At 42.0% G+C, this 20,801-nt stretch overlaps 1 protein-coding gene across 4 annotated transcripts in view; it reads left to right on the forward strand.

Moving 5' to 3' along the window:
- FAM160A1 (family with sequence similarity 160 member A1) overlaps positions 1-19,144 on the forward strand; it is a 360,382-nt gene extending 341,238 nt beyond the window's left edge. For all 4 annotated transcript variants that reach the window (XM_027866951.1, XM_027866950.1, XM_027866952.1 and 1 more), the window contains 2 exons: positions 1,102-1,240; positions 13,768-19,144. In XM_027866951.1, the coding sequence (XP_027722752.1) occupies positions 1,102-1,240; positions 13,768-14,021 (393 nt within the window). In that variant the 3' untranslated portion in view covers positions 14,022-19,144. The remainder of the gene's footprint in view (positions 1-1,101; positions 1,241-13,767) is intronic.
- Positions 19,145-20,801: the final 1,657 nt, after the last annotated feature.

Raw genomic sequence — 20,801 nt, forward strand, 5'->3', positions numbered from 1 at the left:
ATATAATATAATATAATATAATATAATATAATATAATATAATATAATATAATATAATATATGTAATATAAATTCCTCAGCTTGGGATTTAGAGTCTCCCACTAGTGGGTACCCACCCATCTTTCTAAGCCTTTGTTCTTGGTTTTCCTTCATGAATTCTCTGATCTAGTCATCCTGGCCTATTCTCTGTGAATGACATTCCATCTTTAGCTTCCCCAACTTTGCAAAAATGGTTCCTCCTGTCTAGAATGTGACATGTGATATGACATGTGATAAGGGCCTTGTGATAATGGCGCTGCCTCCTTGAGGAGACCATTCTGGTCCCTGTCCCCCATCACTAGTGCTCTCCTTCTTAACAACCACTTCATCTTGCTTTCCATATACTTTGAATTTATTTGTGTGTGAGCGTATCCTCCCCACTAGAATGTAAGCTGCTTGGGAACAGAGTCTCATTTTTGTTATCTTTCTAGTGCCTTGTATGTAGTAGGTACTGAATATTTATTGAATTGAATTAATGAATTAAAATGAATTAATTAAACATAAATGGTTTTTTTTTCCCCTCAAAGTAAAGGCATTTAATGAAGTGATACCATAAGAAAAGAAGCAATAAAACATTCACCCTGCCCAAACCTGGGGCATGCTCTCAGGAAGATAATCACCTCTGTGGGAAGAATGGGCAAACAGGAAATGTGTGGAGAGGCACTCCTACAGGGAACACGTATGGCTAGCAAACATATGTTTGTCATATCCTTTGTGCATGACTCTGGCACAGAGAAAAAAAGGAATAAAGAGATGAAAAAAGTCCTCAAGGAGGACATAATCTAATTTATTAAGGAGTCTGGCATCTTCACGAAGATAATCTAAAACAGAATATCCGAATGACCTTGAACAAATCATGGAACAACTCTCTGGACTTGAGTCACTTTTATCTTAAAATGAGGGGGTTGGACAGCATGACCTTGGAGGTCACTTCACGCTGGAGATGCTTTGATAACGTGTTTGTAAGAGAGTTTCAAAGAAGGCTCTGTGGGAGCAGTAGGGAGTTGAGGAAGGGCTTCATGAAGGGGGTACCATTGATTACTCTTCCTCTCATTTGGGGCAGGTTCTTGCATCTGTGAAAAACAAAATCGAGCAGTTTGCCTCCATAGAGAGAGATTTCCCAGGCCTTCTCATACAAGCCCAGCAATACCTGCTTTTCCGAGTGGACATGTCCGCTATGACCAATGAGGAAATAACCAAAGGTAATCCATCACCATTTTCTCAAGGGTGTTCAGGAGAAATGCTGCCTTTCGCCTCCTTCTCCCTTCTCTGTTCTTCCATCCCTTGGTTTAGGGACCTCTGCCAGGTAGACACTTAGCAGAAAAGAGGCACCAGCTTTGGCCCCTGGTGAGAGCTCGCTCTGGTGATGGTGTGTCAGCCCTCACCAAAGGAGAAGGGCCAGCCATCCTTTTATGTATCTGGTGCAGACCTGCCATGACAGCGCCGCAGCCTGTGCCCACCCTGAGAAGGCCTCATTGGGGCATTTATTTTGTTAACTCAGAGTGGTGCACAAAGGAAGCTGATGTACAGCTTGCCATCAGGCCGACCGTAAATAAAGCCGAGCGTGTGGGCCTCAAGGAGAGAATATGTGTGTGTGCCCATCCGTTGGTTGTTGACTGGCCGGACACAAAGGGGAGCGTGAGCTCTCTTTATTGTGTCTGTGTGGTTTTTTTTGGGGAGGGAGTTGCCAGCCAAAAATAAATGTGCCTTAAGGTGCTAAGAGGTGAAATACATGAGGCTGGACTACCAAAGTGTAATTTATGCTTGTCCTTAAACTCTTGCTGGGGCCATTTTTTAAAAACAACTGCAAAGGAAGTGATGAGAGACCAGTTCAATGCAACAAACATTTATGGTTTACTGTTTATAGAGAGCACTGTGTTGGGCATTGGGGAAGATTTAGCCTAGATAAGATACGGTCTCATCCTCCATGGAGCTTATAGTCTAGGGTTGGGGGGAGGATGGGGAGGAAAAGAGACAAATTCAAAGAGTACTTTGGTAGCTTTCTGTGTTATTTATCAAAGCTATAAGAGAGCCAAGGGAGGAAGTTGTTGCTGACAAGGAGCGTCAGGGAAGGCTTCCTGGAAGAGATGGCATTTAGTTAGGAGTTAAAAGATAGGTAAGAATTCAGTAGATGAAAAGGGGTGAGGTTTAGAATATTCTAGCCATAGGGAACATGGAAATCGAAGACACAGAAGGAGGAAAGTACAGAATGTTTGGACAACAGACCGTTTGACTAGAGTGCAGAATACATAGAGAGGTGCAATCTGGAAGGCTAGGCGAGCCAGGAGGCGTCCGATTTTGGAGGTCTTTGAGTGCCAGACAAAGATACATGACATTTACTCGGTGGTTGGTAGGGAGCACTGAAGATTTTTGAGGAGAGGGGATGACATGACTAGATCAATACACAAGGAAGGTGAAGTCTGGCAGTGCTATGAATATAAAGGCTGGAATGGAGCAGGGAGAAGGTGGAGGTTGGAAGCCCTTTGAGGAGGCTGTGCATCAGTCCAGGTGCTAACAAGAGCCTGTCCTGGGATGGTATCAATGACAGTAGAAATGAGAGGATGAGTATGAGGATGTCACAGGAGTAGAACTGACAGGACTGAGGGAAAGGGAAGCGCTGGGGATAAAGGGATGGTGGATGTTAATCCTGCTGCTTCAGTGCATTGTTGGTGTAATAGCGATTGCTCTTTTCTTCCAAACCCTCTTTTGGACAGTTTGCAATCACTGATCTTCTGAGTAAGGGAATGATATTGATGACACATTTGGCTAGGGGAGATCCCAAATCCCACTGGCCTTTAGTCTCAACAAATAAACCAGTCTGTTTTGGAGGTGGTATGAAATTGAGGACAAGGGCTAGGGTTAAGGTCTCTGTCACAATTTTCAATACTAGGCCAAAGGAACATGAACAGACCTCATGTGTTCCTTCTTCTCTCCCAGCCTGGGAATTCTGACCAAGCACAGACAAGTATTAGCTTAGCTTAGAAAGCTAACAGATAAGACTTCACTTTGTCGTCTTGAAGGTCCCGTCTAGCTCCCATGATCCTACTGGTTAATAAGTCACGATCGTTCACATTCTACATAGCATAAAATCATAAGTCTCCAGAAAGAGAGATCTTTCAGAGGATCCCAAAACTTAGTCTGAGAAACTCTGCTCCAATAAGGATATGAGCAGAAGGTCTAACACACCCAAATGCTGCATTTCCAATCGAGGCATTTTTTTTTTTTTTTTACATCTCTGTTAGAATGTCCTCAATTTCTCTGACCCAATCCATTCCTTCCTGAGTAATTCCAGCCCTCAATCATTTGTAGTCATTATTTATGCCCTCTTTTGTCCCCACCTAGACAAGCTGTGCCTATTATTTTTCCCCATCACTCCATATAAATCAATATTTTCAAGTTCTTAATTATCTCAGCTGCTTAAAAAAAATCAGTCTCATTTTTCATTTTTTAACAATTTTTTGGTCAGAGGAACCTTAGCTACACTGCCAATGCTACTTGGTATTTATGGTACCTTCTACATCTTATTGCTATGGTTTTTAACTGTTGAAAATGTTCCCTTTCATTGCCTAAATCTCTCTTTATTATTATTTACTGAACGCATCACAGTTCACAAAACAGGGCTAAGAAGAGCTACATAAGTGCTGCAAAGGTAGACTGTGTCGCTTGAAGGAAAATAGAAGATACTTTGTTCACTTAAGGAGGAATTCAAGTTCCTAGAAGGTGTGGCCATATCCTGTCCTCTGCAATTTCTCTATACACTCAGTGGTTAGGTGGGGCTGCTTTCTGAGAGGAGGTCAAAGGAGTGATACTGCTTATCCAGGGTGCCACAAAGATCTAATGTGGACCCAGACCAGGAATGAAAACACCCCTGCATTCTAATCCCAGACCATGAACAAATGCACCATTCTAGTTGGTGGTGACGTATGTGCTGATCTCTCCCACATGGCTGAAGCTCTGTGTCATAGGTAGAAGCAATACCTTTTTCTTTTTTTTTTTTTTTTTTTTTTTTGCTTGCTTCATCTAGGACACAGTGAAAGGCACCATAGCTCAGTCTGCAGAGGCCCGGAGAGATCCTTCTAGTATGGGTCGCTGCTTCAGATCAAACCCAAGTCTTCTGATGCTAATTTCCAATCCAGTTGAACAGCTAGGTGGCACAGTAGATAGAGTCCCGGCCCTGGAGTGAGGAGGACCTGAATTCAGATCCGGCCTCAGACATTTAACAGCTCTGTGACCTTGGGCAAGTCACTTAACCCTGTTCTTCATCTCTCAAAAGAGATGGAGAAGGAAATGGCAAACCACTCCAATATCTTTGCCAAGAAAACCCCAAATGGAGTCACAAAGAGTCAGACGGGATTGAAACAAAAAGACAACAAAACCAATCCATTGTGTTAAGCATTTGTTAAGTATTATCTAAGTTCAAGGCACTGGGCTAAACCCTGAAAATTCAAGGACAAAATGAAATACAGATCTTACCCTTAAGGAACTTACATTCTCCTGAGGGGATGAGACATGCAAACAGAGGAATTTATTTTAAGGAAGTATGAATTTATTTTAGTATGAACAATATAAAATTATTTTAGGAAAAAGGACAAGTATTAAAGAACCTTGAATCTGGAGTCAAATGATCTGTGTTCAAAGCCACCTTAAGGAACACACTTAACCTTCTGGGTCCTCAATTTCTTTATCTGTAAAGTGAGGTGGTCAGACCTTCCTTTTACCTTTAGCTCTATACTCCTGGATTGCTTTGAACAAAGTCATTCAGGAAAAGCTTCCCATAGGAGGGAGGCACCATGTGAGCTGAGCCTTGAAGGAAGATGTCCCAGGGTCCTTGCTATACTCTGTCCCCACCCCACAGTAGGGGTGAGCTTCCTTTTCCTGTGACAGAACTGTCCTGTGGCTCATCTATCCAACCATCCACTGGGGCAGATCTCTAGCAAGGCTTGCCATCCTGATTTGCAAGGGAGAGAGTCCCAGCAACTGTGTCCTTTCTCCATGCTCTCATCCCTTTGCTGCCCCGTGACTTGTCTCTGGTCCTCAGTTTTCTCTTCTGTTTAATGAAGGAGGTGGATTAGGTTCTCCCAAAGTTCCAACTCTAAAATTGTATTGCCAACAACTCTAGTTGGCTGAATATCCCATGGGATAATAAGAAATGTCTGGTTGTGGGTTTCTAGTCATAACTCTGTAGGTTACTCATTGTATGGTCTCAGTTGAGTCATTTAACTTGTTTGTAGTTTTCATAGTTGGATAAAAAAACCAAACGAAACAAAAACAAGATGGTGGTGGGTAGGTGGAAGGGATTGGCCAATAATACCTGCCTGAGCTATCATAGCTTCCCCGAATCCTGAGCTTAAACAGGACAGATCTTAGACATCATCTAATCCAATCCTTTTATTTTACAGCTTGGAGGATCACAGATTTAGAGATGGGAGGGACCATGAAGATAATCTAGTTCAATTTCTGAATTTTACCAGTGGCTAAACTAAAGAGGCCCAGACAAGTGAAATTACTTGCTCAAGCTCACATATATTTCCAGTAGCACAGCTGGGTCCCCTGTCTCTAAATCTAATGATCTTTCCATGGCACTCTACACTGTTCTTTCAGGATAATTGTGAAGATGATGTAAGGGGGGGCAAGCCCCCATATTAAGTAAGTTCTGGGAGTTTTCATTAAGTGTTTTTGGAAGTATTTGGGCAGGGAAATGAAGTAATCTAGGTGAAATAATCTTAGAAACCAATGATTTTTTAAGATATTATGTCCTTTTAAAAATTAGAGAATGGCTTAGAGGAACATATTTAACCAAACAAGAAATAGGAGAAATCATAAAAGAAAATGGACGTTTTTGACTACAAGGTTTTTGCAAAAACAAAATTAGCACAGCTAGGATGTAAAAAAGTCTTTGAGAAGCATGGTACAGTGGAGGGAGTGCTGGATTTTGACCTAGAGGACATGGGTTCAAATTTTTCATCTACTACTGCCTAGGTGACTTTGGAAAAATCACTTTAACTTCTTTAGGCCTCAGTTTCTTCATCTGTAAAATGAATGGTTTGAAATAGATGGTTTCCAAAGTCCCTTCCAAGGGCAACTAGGTGGCACACTAGGCCTGGAATTGAGAAGACTCATCTTCATGAGTTCAAATCTAGCCTCAGACACTTAACTAGCTGTGTGACTCTGGGCAAGTCACTTCACCCTGTTTGCCTCATTTTCCTCATCTGTAAAATGAACTGGAGAAGGAAATGGTGAACCGCTCTAGTATTTTTGCCAAGAAAACGCCAAATGAGGTCACGAAGAGTTAGACATGACTGAAACAACTCAACAACAACAAAAGTCCCTTCCAGCTCCAGATATGTGATTCTTTTACCTTTGATAAAAGTCTAACGTCCAAGACATATAGGGAATTGAAATATTGTTCCCCAAGAGACAAGTGGCCAAAGGATATGAACAGTTTTCAAAAGGAGAATGATAATGTGACGTCTGACCCTGGAAACCCACTTAGGTTGTCAGGTTGTAGTTATCCAGCCTTGAGCTTCAAAGATTAGTGAGAAGACTCATTTTTTTTTAAAACCAGGGCTGCCAAAGGAGGGGGTGGGGACGATGCTAGGACAGTGTGATGGAGCAATTCTGGCTTCAGGTTTCTGAGTTACACCCCTCGTAAAGGGCTCCACAGATGCTCAGGAAAAGCCTGGCAGGCAGGAAGGTGGGGTATAAATAAATGTCAGCGTTCCAAGAGCTACTTTTCCTGAAATGTTTCACCGTGTCTAAAAATTATAAGGGAAAGCTTTTGAGCAGAATGCCAGAAAGATTTCTGGAGCTTGTTTAGGGGAGCATTACAGAAGGGACTTACTCATGGGGAAAAAGAAGAGGGGGGCAGGGGTGGGGACCCTGGCTTCTGCCAATTACCCTTCTCCTCAATTGTAAGGGGCTCTGATATACACCGACAAGAGTTCCAATCGCCTGAACTTCTCATTTAGAGAGAACTCCTTTTCATAGTAAAAAACCCCCAAGCTCAGCCTTCTAAAGGGGGACCCACAGATCTTGCCCGGAGAGTGGTTTTGGAAAAGGGAGAGGGGTGGGATGTGCTTGTTGGAAAGTTAGAAACTGCATGTATAGCCTGTATCAGATTCTGAGCTGTCTTGGTGAGGGAAGTGGGGAGAGAGGGGGAGAAAAATTTAAAACTCAAAAGCTTATGGAAGTGATTGTTGATAAATCAAAATAAATTAATTTAAAAAAAAGAAAAAAAAGAAAGTTAGAAACTGCCCAGCATTCAGCACTCAAGAGGAAGGTCTGGTGTCTGACGTAGTGAGGGAGATAGAGCATTGGTCTTGGAGTTGGGAAGAGCTGTGTTCAAGTCCGCACCTCAGACACATAGCTCCAGATCACAAGTATAAAAAATTGTGCCTATTTCACGGGGTTGTGAAAATCTAAAGATTTTCTATCTTAATGATAATCTACCTTAAAGTGCTGACTGTCAGTTGTTATCATTAGTGAAACTAATAATAAGGGAAAGAGAATAAACATTTTTGTAGTACCTGCTATGTGCCAGGCTCTGGGCTAAGTGCTTTACAAATATTACCACATTTGAGTCTCACAGCAACCCTGGGTAGTAAGTGCTGATATTATCCCCATTTTACAACTGAGGAAACTAAGAGGTTAAATGACTTGCCCAGGGTCACAAGGTAGTGAGTGTCTGAGGTAGGATTTGAACTTAGGTCTTCCTGACTCCAGGCCCAGGGCTCTATCCATTGTGCCACTGAATTGCCTACAATAGCTTCCCTTAAAAAGCAGCAGTGGACTGATCTGCCATACTAGAATAGTCAGTCTCACTCTCAAGCACAATTCACTCCCTGTGGACACAAGGCACAATTCAGGCCCATCCTTAACGGTTTATGGATTCAGGAAAATCACATTGTCTCTCCCAACCTGTTCTTTTTAAAAATGTATATATATTCCCCCAATTATATGTAAAAATAATTGTAACATTCTTTTTTTTTTATTTTGAGTTCCCAATTCGCTCCCTTCCTCTCTCCCCTCCCTGAGACAGTAAGCAACCTGATATAGGTTATACATGTCTTCCAACCTGTTCTTGCCCACTTCCTTATCCCCCTTACATTAAAAAAACAAAACAAAAAACAGTGACGTTGGTTATAAGGGAAGAAGAAATCCCAAAAGGTGAGTCATCTGAGCTGGGAGGGGCATTTAATGCTGTCCTCCTTTTACAGAGGACAAAATCGTTGAAGAATTTCAAGTGAATTACTGTGTAAAGTGCTTTGCAACCTCTGAAGTGCTATATAAATACTAGCTATTTTAATTGAACCCAGACCCTTTGACACTCTTTCCACCTGACTCAGGCCACTTTGACTAGGTCAGGGGTGGGGAACCTGCAGCCTTGAGGCCACATGTGGCCCTCTAGGTCCTCAAGTGCGGCCCTTTGACTGAATCTAAACGTCACAGAACAAATCAGGATTTTACACATTGGAATCTAAGGCTTGGTGGGGAGAAGGAGATTGTCTGTGTTCATATAATTAGTTGGGCCAGAGTCAGAGCTTCCCTTGAGCCCTGTTTTTCTGACTTCTAGGCCAGTGTTCTTTCCATGACACATATAAAGCAATTTGTAAATTTAAAAATATTATTTAATATGTCAGCTATTTTTATATGCTTCTCTCCATTATGACACTTCTGCATACATGCACCTGCCATATTAATACTATTTTTGTAAGGTCTCCACACCTTCTACACCCTTCCCTTTTGCCTCTAGCAAAAACCACACACCCAGCTCCCATAAGAGGAAAGTCAAGAAGTCTCCTTTAGAGAGCTTAGAGTTGGACTGAACAGTTAGTTCCCTCCCAGTCCTGCCTCAGGGAAGGGAGGGTCATGGGAAGCAGATCCTGCCTACTGCAGCTTGCTGTCTGTCACCTTCCCTCCTCCTCTTCTTGCCCCAAGGACAGGACCACAGAGTTGGAAGGGAGCCCAAGCCCCTCTATGGGTGGAGCCAGCACCTCTAATGTGGGGCTGAACACAAATCCCTCCGCAGCATCCCTAATTGAGGGTCCTATAGCTTTTGCTTCAAAGCCTACAATGAGAAGGAACCTGTTAACCTCCCAAGATGGCCCATTCCTCTCATGAATTGTGCTAAGGATTAGGAAACTTTGCCAAGTCTGAATTTGCCACTTGGGCCCCTGGGGACAAACTCTCCCAAGTGGGACTCCTTCAGATACTTGAAGGCTGCTCTGGTATCCAAACGTTCTTTTCTCTCAGCTAGCCAAATGGAGGTCTTTCAGCCTATACTCATGTGTCACACACTCTAGGGTCTTGAACACCTTCAGTGTCTTCCCAGATGTTCTTTATCTTACCAACATCCTTTCTAAAAATATGGTATCCAGAATCAGATACGATGCTAAAGTGTGGCTACCCAGGGCAGAGTGCAGGGGGCCTATCATTTCTGTACTCCTGAACACTTTTCCTATCTCAGTGCAGCTGAAGATTGCTTTAGCTTTCTCAGCTGTCATCTTATACTGCTGATTTATGTTGAGCTTGCAGTCCACTAAGACCCCCAGGTCTTTCTCAGATAACCTGCTGACTAGCCATAAATCCCCCCTTCTTATGTTGTTTTCCACTGCAGCTACACTCCAAGGCCATATAGGAAGGGAAGGGAATGAGTATTTATATGATACCTATGTTAGAAATATGGTTGACACTTAAAATTTAGTATAAAGAAAGTTTATTACATAGAAAGTCGGGAGGATTAGATATTTCTGGCCAGAAGCAGGCTCCACCCCTCTTCAGGAGGGATGGGCCCCAAGTGCAAGGGCAAGTGTGCTTTTATGCATTCAAATTCGGCGCGAAACCTCCCAGGCCCGGATTGGTCCCTCCCTTCCTGGGTTACACCCCTCCTTACATGTTTCCCCTTGATATGCTCAAGTATGTTCCCCCTCCCTCGGTCATACATCCCATGACTCGGTAATGAGGCTCTAATTTTATGTAGGGTGTGTCAGATAATAGTAATGAAATTCATTAAGCAGGCACACTAACATTTTTCAGGTGTCCTTAGGTTGACCCTAACTGGTCTGAGCTGGCTCGACCCTTATCTTGAATTTGGAGTCTTTTTAGAGCAATCAATTTACTTCTTATCGGTTAAGCCCAAGCCCACCTACAGTGTCCTACTTCCTGGAATTGTTCATTAAATCTCTGCATTATTCTCTTTCTCTGTGGAAATATAACCTTTACCTGACTCTCACACCTATATGTATCAGTCACAGTGCTAAGCACTTTAAATATCTCATGAGATTCTCACAACAACCCTGCAAGGTAGGTGCTTCTGTTATTACCCCCAGTTTACAGTTGAGGAAACTGAGGCAAACAAAGGACGAGTGACTTGCCCAGGGTAACACAGCTAGGAAGTATCTGAAGCTGGTCAGGAAGACCTGAGTTCAAATCTAACCTCAGACACTTAACAGCTTTGTGACCCTGGGCAAGTCTCCTAACCCAGTTTGCCTCAGTTTCCTCATCTGTAAAATGAACTGGAGAAAGAAATGGCAAACCACTCTAGTATCTTTTCCAAGAAAACCCCAAATGGGGTCACCAAGAATTGGACATGAATGAAAAATGACTTAATAACAAAAGTGAAACCAATCAGTCAGTAAACATTTATTAAACAACTTCTGTGGGCCCAGTGTTATGTTACGTGCTGGGGATACAAAGAAAGGCAAGACAGTCCTGCCCTTGAGGAGCTCACAGTATAAAAACAGACACAACATGCAAACAGCTATTTACAAACAGTCTACATAGAGCATAGCTAGGGAATAATGGACAGAAAGGAGGTTCTCTGGTTGTTTATTGTTGTCGATTGTCCTTCATTCTCAAAGAGGACCTCACGAGGGCAATGTCTTGACTTGTGAGTGAGTTGGATTTCAGTGAGGCAGAGCTGCGCATAGTCATCAGCCTCCATCTCTCCTCCAGAGTCTAGCGGAAAGACATAAGTCAGGATGACTGGAGATGGACCAGCTCCTAGACTGAGGAAAGATTGGGAAAGACTTCCTATAGAAAGTGAGATTGTAGCTGAGGAAGCCAGGTGCCAGAGGCGAGAAGGGGAGGTCATTCCAGGCATGGGGAACAGCCACTGAAACAGCGTGGAGTTGGCGGATTTGGAAAAATGCCTGTAGTCGGGAGAAGAGTCCGTCCTTCTGTGCTGCCCCTAGAGGAGGGGGCACCTGAACTGATATTTGAAAGACTAGGAGAATTCTGAAAGACCAAGAAGAGAAAGGGGGTGCAGGGTGAAGCACAGGGGAATAACCCATGTCCAGTGCACCAAGCCTAGAGATGGCATGTCAGGCTTGGACAGCATGATTTGGAGGTTTTGAACCTGGGTGATTGGGAAGATGATGGTGTCACCAGTAGACATGAGGAAGTGTAGAGGAAGGGAATGTTTAGAGGGGAAGATGATGGTTTAGTTTTGGGCATGTTGAGTTTGAGTTGCTGGTAGGACTCTCCATGTGTTGCAGTTAGAGATTTGGAATTGGGATTCAGGAGAGAGATTAGGATTGGATATCAAGATTTACAAAATATCTGTGTTACAGTGATAATTAAACCCATGGGTTCATAGAGAAAAAAGAAGGGTGCTCTGGACAGAGCTGGGGAGTGGAAAACAGGGCATGTAAAAGGAAATCAGCTTTCAAATTGAAGTTCTCAAGTATGAGGAAAAGGGGTTGGGGAAAGGGGAAAACTATGAGCCAGGATGCCTGGGGGCTGGCAGATCACAGCTACCAGGATGTGGATAAAATGATTCACCTGGATGCAATGAACCTTAAAGGAGCACAGGTTACTGTATGAAGATGGTAGGGGGAAGGTCTGGAGGTGGCAGTGAGAAACAGGAAGCTTGTCTACATCTCTGTCTGGCCCACTGAATAGTAAGCATGTATATCCAGTACTAGAGAAGGTGGTCAGGACTGTAGTAGAGGAGTGAACTTTATCTTCCTGTCTTCTTGTCTCCAGACTAAACTCAGAAAGACTGTAATACAAAGGAAAAGGGGCTGGATTTGGAGTCATTCTGTCTTTCATTACATTTTTGAAAGTGACTTTAGGCAAATCACTTTACCTCTATGGGTTTTTTTTTAATTTAAAAGCTTTTTTTAAATTAAATTTTATTTTATTTTTACATTTACATTCTTTCCTTCTTACCCCTCCCACCTTAAATGGGAAATCAAGAAAAATAAAACCCCAGTTACAAATATATAGTCAAGTAAAACAAATTCCTATATTGGCTATGTAAAAAATAATTCTCAGTCTGTGTTCTTGAATTTATCACCTCGCTCTCTGGATTTATGGTTGATCATTATATTGATCAGAGTTCCTAAGTCTTTCAAAGTTATTTGTCTTTACAGTATTTGCCTTTACATATACTGCCATCCTGGTTCTGATCTCCTTGATCTGTATCATGTTATAACAAGTCTTCTTGGGCTTCTCTGAAATAATTTCTTATAGCACCTTAGTGTTCAATCACATTCACATGCCAGAACTTGTTCAGCCACTCCCTAATTGATGGGCATTCCCTTAGTTTCCAGTTCTTTGCCACTAATAAAAAGAGTTACTATAAATATTTTTGTCTAAATGTGTCTGTTTCTTCTTTCTTTGATGTCTTTGAGGTGTAGAACCAGTGGTGGTATCACTGGGTCAAAGAAGCATGTATAGTTTAAATAGCTTTTGGTGCATAGTTCCAAATTGCTCGATCAGTTTATAGTTCCACTCATAGTTCGTTAACATACCTGTTTTCCCAAAGCACCTTCTGCTTCTGTCATTTTCCTTTTTGATCAACTTTACCAATTCCATGGGTATGAAGTGGGACTTCAGAGTTGTTTAATTATCATTTCTCTAATTATTAGTGATTTAGAGTATATTTATATAGTTATTGATATTGTGGATTTCTTCTTCTAGGTACTGCCTGTTCATATCCTTTGACCATTTATCAATTGAGGAATGACTCTTTTTCTTACAAATTTGAATCAGTTCCCTACATATCTTAGAAATAAGTTCTTTATCAGGAAACTTGCTACAGAGATTTTTTCCCCCTTGTATCTTCTCTTCTGATTTTAGCTGCATTAGTTCTGTTTGTGCAAACCCTTTTTAATTTATATAATCAAAATTGTCCATTTTACCTTTTGTGAGCCTCTGTCTCTTGTTTGGTCAGGAGCTCTTTCCCTGTTCATATCTGACAGACACTTTCTTTTTTGCTCCTCTACTTTGTTTATTTTGTTACCTTTTATGTCTTGGAGTTTATCTTGGTATGTGGAGAGAAATGTTGGTATATATCTAGTTAAGGCAGGGACACTTGACCATTTCTGTACCATAGGTCCTTTTGGCAATTTGCTGAAATCTATGGACCTTTTCTCAAAATAATGTTTTTAGATGCATAAAATAAGATACATAGGAAACCAATTATATTGAAATACAAAGGAAACAAAATATACTGAAATATAGATTAATTTTTTTCCCATTCAAGATTATAGGCCCCTTGGGTCTAGAGGTTAAGAACTTTAACCCGCAGGTTAAGAACTCCTGCCAAAATCTCTTTTTGCCCTACATAGATGTATATAGATACATATGGTATGTAGATACCATGGATAGTGCTGTATCTCCATCCAGTATCAACTCCATTCAAGTAAGGGATCCAAGAAGTCAAGTAGGATTTGAGACCCTATGACATCAGTGACAACAGTTGTTCTTGCTTTTCTGACTTCAGATCACAGTCAGGACTCCTACTCAACATCGGCTGGAAGGAACATTTTGGACAGTCCTTCGAGGATGCTTCAGCCTTTCCTACCCAACAGAGGGAAGAGGACAGGGACCCTTCCTAGCATCCCTCTGCCTGTGAGGAACACCATGCTGGCTGCTGCCCTTTTCCCAGAGTTTCTGAAGGAACTGGCGGCCTTGGCCCAGGAGCATTCAATTCTATGCTACAAGATCCTGGGTGATTTTGAGGAATCTTATTGTTAGCCCTTAAAAAAAAAAAAGCAAACAAAAAACCAAGTTTGTGCAGTTTTAAAAAAGGGTTTTAGTGTTTTGACCGATTTTTAAATACAAAGCTGCTTATAAAAATTTCTACTTTGATATTTCCTGACAATACTTGATCTGGGAAGGGAATAATCTCTTTATATATTCTCTCTCACCACTGGGCCCTTATGATCTTATGCTGTGTAGAAAGTCTCATAAGGTGATAGTTTGCAAGAGGGCTTCTCATTTTGCTCAACTTCTCCCCCAATTTTTTGTTGGTCATCCCTTTCTCTCCCCTCCCTTGGGCCTTTCAGCTGAGTATGCATCTGGTCTCCAATTGGACAGACATTTGTTTGGGGCTACCCTGGGAGTCCCAGGCATGCTCCACTCCTTTGGAATCTCTCATCACCAGGCACACCTTAACTTCTCCGGTGCCTTAATGAGGGGAAACAATTCCCAATTGAACATGCCTGAGACTTAGCAGACTGCTCCTCTGGCCTTCAGTTCAAGTCACCAGGTTCCTTAGAAGGAAGAATGGAAAGAAATGGAACCCTTGGGTCTTCCTTGCATCCACTGAAATCAAGCATCTCCCTGCAAAACAAGTGTGCTGTTCAGTTTATCTTGCCTTAGGGTGCGGGAAGCCTCCAGCTCACAGCTGGCCTCCAGGAAAGTCAGATGGAGTGCTGAGCCTGGCAAGAAGTAGGAATGCATGGAATTTCCCCATTGTGTTTGTGAGCAAGACTTACTTTCATCAGCCTTCCCTTGCTCCCTGAATGCAGAAGTGAGCCTAATCTGGTGAGATTTGCACATAATAAAATGTTCCTATGCAAGTGGCAACCTTGTTTTTTAGGAGACTGATTTATTTCTGTCTTCACCAACTAAAGAAAGGCCAGCATCGTTTACTCATGTCTGAAGGACAATTAGAATTATTTTTCAAGTGCTCCCAAAAAGGAAACCTATAGACTCTGAGACAATTTCATTGCATTTGTGGAATAGGGCTTTTAGCACTTGTGTAAACTAAGTACTATGTGTAGAAACACTGGTGATTTTATACAGTTGTGTACTTTTTCTGATATGTTGTTGCACTCTGTAGAGGGGTGCTGTGTGCTGTTCTCTCCCCTCCACCCCGGGAGCCAGGTGAGTAGATGCACACAGGTTCCTAGGATCTGTGCTGAGCCAAGTAGTTGCTACTGCCTCACTCCATGAGGAAATTCTGCTTCCTGAGTAATGGGGTTTATTAGGAGGGCCTAAGATGGGATGTATGAGCGCATCACTGTAGCCACCTCACTATCCTCCCAGTTCTACAGATATGCCTTAAACCACCCCGGAAGGGAGAAACTGAAAAATAATTGTGATCAAAACATGATTCCAGATGTAAACATTATTTGGAGTGTTGAATTCTCTCACTGTGCCCCATGCCACCTTCCACCCCCATCCTCTTGTTTTCAAGCAAAGCTCTCCAGGGTAGAAAAACCAATTCATAATAAGCCAGCAGTATTATGAAGGAAGGAGATCAAAAAGTCTAGCTTCCTGCTCTGTTTGGGTGAGAAAAACAGATGGAGTCCCCTGGGCTGGGCCTGTCCCCATGAAGTAAACTTCTTCTCTAGAGACCAGTTAAGATGACTTTGAAGTGCTGGTTTAATCCTGATGGAAGCTGAGAAGGCAGGAGAGGAGCTTGGAGAAGGCACCAGCATTGGCCGTTTTAAAGATCCTGAAGTAAACAGAACATGAGGTATGGTGCCTATCAAATGGAAGACTTAGGAAATAAGAGGGAATTTGACCTAGGCTAGAGCTAGGAGGTAACATGGCTTAACGAAAAGACCAGCTGAATTCTGCTCCCTCTGTGGCCCTGGAGAAAGCACTTAAGCCTTCAGACCTCAGTTTCCTCACATGAAATGAAGGAGTTAGGGGGTTGGACTAGATTTCTAATAAAATCTCTTCTAATTCTAAGTCTTCTGATCCTATGACCTCTTAGGGATTATATTTAAGCCTTAGTTCTGGAATTCTCAGTGAGAAACCAAAATCCCATTTTTTTTTTTTCCTGACTTGAAAATCTTTGCCTTAAAAAAAGCTCATTGGCCAGCAGTGGGGCAGCCTGAGCATTTCAGAATGGAAACCTCTCACCAGCGTGAATCTCTAGGCCTTGGTTCTTTTTTCAAATCCCCATAGGTCTCTATTTAGAAGAGAATATGGTTTGCTATGCAGAGAGAGCTAACTGTGGAGATACTTAAGTCAGGAAAAGGGTTGTGGGAGTGGGTGGGAGGGGGGTGAGGAAGGACTTTTAAGCTGTCATTTCATGGGATGATTTAAATCTCTCAAACCAAAACCTTTGAACTTTATGTTCCTCAAGTATTTCCTTCTGTTTAGACTCACTATCTAATTAAATCGCTTATGTGGCTTGCCAAAAGGATTTGCTCCTACTTTTCTGCATTATCTTTTTCGGATCTGTTATAAAAAGACTCTGTGGTTGCTGTCTTTGGGGAAGAATAAGAATTTGTTTTTTATGACTCATATCTTCTTTAGTTAACTATCTGCCTTCTCCATCAATGCCCCTAATGGAAGAAAAGGTGATATGCATCACTCATCACAGGGGTTGCAGAGAAGCCTTTAACCTACATGTACAGAAATCAAGTTAGCCCTCTACTGATTTTTGAATTTAAAACATAGGACATGGCTATTTGTGAACACATACTGCACCTCCAAAGCATGGCCCTTCAAAGCTATGAGGGTTAAGTTTGGGGACAAACTGACCCCTGGAAGCCAGGTCTAAATAAGAGTAGGTGTTTGGGGTGGGTATCATGTATGCTGCTCCTCTTGAGAATGCTCTGGAGAAGGTGGTGAGGGAGTAAATGGAATGAGGTGGGCAAGGGGAAAATGGGGAGTCGGTTATGATGGCAACACCACAGAAGAGCAACAGAGGTTTGTGTGGCTTAATAAGGCAGCAAAGAAGTTAATCCTGAACGACCTGTGAAGTTAAGCTGATTTAGGGGCATGAAAGGAAAGGAATCTATTTGTAGAAAACTTGAAAGATAGATCCTGATAATATAAGGTACTGAAAATGGAAAAGGGGTGATAATGAAGGACCCCTTGTGCAACAATCAGGATAAGTAAGAAGTTAAGATGGAAATAAAAGCAAGATAAATGCCTACTTTTCTTCCTGGCCCCTAGGAACTCTCACTTAAAAAAATAGGGAATAGCTGCTTCTGCTATAATGTAAAACAGAAAAGGAATTTGGAGGAGGATGACCATGGAAGAAGATTATTTTTGAGTTTCTAAAAATAAGAATAGTGGCCAGATTATAATACAGTGTGATTGACAGAGTTCTCCTAGATTGGGAGCCGGTGAGGCTGGGTTCCTTTCTCTGCTGTTATGTGACCTTACCTAAGTGACCATACCTCTGTGAACCTCAGTTTCTTCATATGTAAAACAAGGGTTGAATTTGTTGATTCTTCTGGTCCTTTCTGCTTCTAAATCTGTGATCTTTGGTTGCTCGAATGCAAAGAAAGAAGTAAGGGCACTATAGCCTTGTTGATTTGGTCCTGAGGTGGGGCTGTGTCAGTTTTGTAGACTCGGGGAAGGAAGGGTACCCACTAGGACACAGACTGGGTGAGGGGTTGCCCATTTCAGCTTTAATCTCAATTCCAGTTTCAACACCTGTATTCTGAGATGACCACATTTTATCATTCAAAGTACAGTAGAGCATGTATATCTGGCAGCCTGATTTCGAAAATGGGCAAATACTTTAGTTTAAAAAATATCGGGGGAGGGTTCTGAAAGGGAGTGGGGGTGGGGTGGAGGAAGAAATTAGGCAAGGTTGATCCTGATAGTTTATCTTCAACTTTAACTTCCACTAGTAGAGATGGGAATACTACTGCTAAGTACTTTTTTCGTTCATCTTAGAGGAATTATAGGAAATGGGTTTTCTTTATGGCCCCATGCTTTGCTCTGGGGAGGTGGAAGAGGGGGAGTGGAAGATGATCCTGAGTTTGTCAAGTTTGTGGGTGTATGTATCTGGTCCACTCAGCGAAACTCTTTCCACTTGGGGAAATGGATGGGTTTTATTGGTCTCAGTTGTAGTAGACTTAAAAGTCAGTATCATTTGGGTTGACAGAAGCATCTTTTTGTGGCTGGAGGCTGCAAAGCATTTTGCTTGCTTGTGCTATCAGACCTTCTCAGGGGGCAGCCACCAATTTTCATGGCTGGGTTTGGATATTTGTGCTTATTAAGGAAGCTATCTTCCTAGCCAAGGAAGAGACATTTTCTCGTTGCCCTCTACTTGTGTACTGTAAGGCAGAAGGGCCAGTGTACACCCTGTTCTCTCCATGTTTCTCATTTCTTTTTCTAGAGGTTCTTGGCTTTCTGCATCTTTTGGGATGGTTTGGAGCTAAGACAAGGGTGGCCCATTCTGGACCTGGAGGCACACAAGCAAGCATGGGGTGATGTTCTTCCCTACAGAAGCCCTTGCTTTTTTTTTTTTTTTTTTTAAACACCCATACTACTGGCCCATGTTTGCCATAGGTCCCCAGCTTCTGCTTCAGGGCTGCTTGATTTAATCAGCCATTACTAGTGCTGTGTTTACGGAAATGGCTGTCCCCGCTGGCCATTTGTATGAAAGATTTTATTGCAGGATGGCTATGATTACACATGCTACTACTTGGTTGTACATGAACCTCAGCTAGCCTGGCAGTATTAACTGTAGCAGGGGACAGGCAGTGGGGTCAAGCTAGCAGCTATAGGTCACTCTGCTCCCTGCCCTGGGCCCCCTTGGATGTTAGCCATTAGTTTGCACCTCCCTTGACACCCAACTCTATGCCAAATCACTCCTAAGAACAGAGTAGTGGAAAGGTTTAGATCCCCTCATCCTTACAGAAATTATGTAACTGAGTAAAACACTTCTTAGGACAAAATAGAGTTAACTTTTTGGAATGGCCTTTCTTAAACCTAATATTCATTAGCAAAAAAGCTCTCAGAAGGGGGAAAGACTTGTCTCCCAGATGATTCTGTGCCCATAAATCGTTTCTTCACTCAAGCAGTTAATAGCCCATTAGCAAGCAACTAGTCCTTGTTCTGGAGGGCAGATTATCCTGGCAGCTCATTAACTGGGTAAACTGGGCTTTGGCCAAATGGATGTGGGTGGGGGTGGGTGGGTTTTGAGTGAAGCCCTTTGTGGACTAGAGAGGGGAGGAGCCGGAAAAGAGGGTATTTCTTAAGGATAGTGGCAGGTTATGGGAAGATAGCCAGCACCTCTGACCTCGTTTCTAGGAACAAAAGGGATTTCATCTTCCAAGCTGCACTGCACCAAAAGGTGTATCTTTTATTAACAGTTAACAGTCTGGTGCAGTTGAAAAGAATGTTGAATTTAGAATCAGAAGGCTTGGGTTCAAATCCTTTCTCTGCCACTTAATACCTTGGGCCAGTCATTTAGCTTCCTAATCTACAAAATGAGTGTTGGGTTACATTGTCTACTGTTTCTTCCAGCTCTTGATCTTATGAAAGTCATAGTCAACTAGTCAACTCCCTTAGTCAAGTCCAGTATTTAAAATTCCAGCAATAAAATCGGCAAACCACCCAACCCATCCCAGATGTCTTTTGTGGCCTCCCAAAATCTGCCACAGAGGCTTATTTTGACGGTGCGTGATCAATGACTGACTTCAGTCTGTGGTTTCCTATTATTAGCCTATTTTAATTTATTTGTATAGATTAGTCCTTTGTTCTCTATGATTTTTATCTACTCCCTGGGGGTTTTAGCCATCTGTACATTCACTCTCTGGCATTAATATGTACCAACTTTTGGTCTCTTTTGGACTGTCTCTTCTTGAAATGGTCATGCCACTTTCTTCCTCTCAAGGGCAAACCGAGCTTAATGTTAACTCATACTTTTATTAATAAGCAGGCTCTAGTGAATCAATTCTTCCCCACCCCACCCACTGCCCCATATGATTCCTCTTTGAATCTATGACAGTATAATGGTACATCTTAGTTCAGACCATAAAGGCTTCCTAGAGCTGAGACTGCTCTCAAGTCCCATTTGTTATGTACTTATTGGGAATGAGTGAGCCTTATATTTCCTTGAATGTTCTGAAGTTAATGATGTTACTGCCTGACTTGTTAGGAGGAAATGTCTCTCCTGGGCAGTATCCCTTTTATTGAGCATTCATTTCAAAAGAGGGAGATTGGGATTTGATGTTGCCTGTCTTGAATGATTTCTGGGTAAGTCCCTTTAGCAGAAGAGGCAGCAACTGGTATTCCATGATACAACCACCAATTTGATTATTTAGTACTTTTTTTCTTTTTAAATAGTATTTTATTTTGGGGCAGCTAGTTGGTTCAGTGGATAGAGCACCGGCCCTGAAGTCAGGAGGACCTGAGTTCAAATCTGGCCTCAGATCAAACACTTGACATGTACCAGCTGTGTGACCCTGGGCAAGTCACTTAACCCCAATTGCCTTACTAAAAAAAAATAAAGTAATTAAAAAAAATAGTATTTTATTTTTTCCAAGTACATGTAAAGACAATTTTTTAAAAACATTTTCTTTTTCTTCATAAAATTTTGAGTTCCAAAATTTTTCCCACTTCCTTAAGATGGTAAGCAATTTGATATGGGTTATACATGTGTAGTCACGTAAAACATTTTCATATTAGTCATATTGTGAAAAGAAGAAACAGAACAAAAGGAAAAAACCACCAAAAAAAAGTGAAAATAGTATGTTTTGATCTGCATTCAGATTCCATCAGTTCTTTTTCTGGTTGTGGATAGTATTTTCCATCTTGAGTATCTTGGTG

This window comes from Vombatus ursinus, unplaced genomic scaffold (genome assembly GCF_900497805.2).
Source record: "Vombatus ursinus unplaced genomic scaffold, bare-nosed wombat genome assembly UNPS02014784.1, whole genome shotgun sequence".
Taxonomy (NCBI): domain Eukaryota; kingdom Metazoa; phylum Chordata; class Mammalia; order Diprotodontia; family Vombatidae; genus Vombatus; species Vombatus ursinus.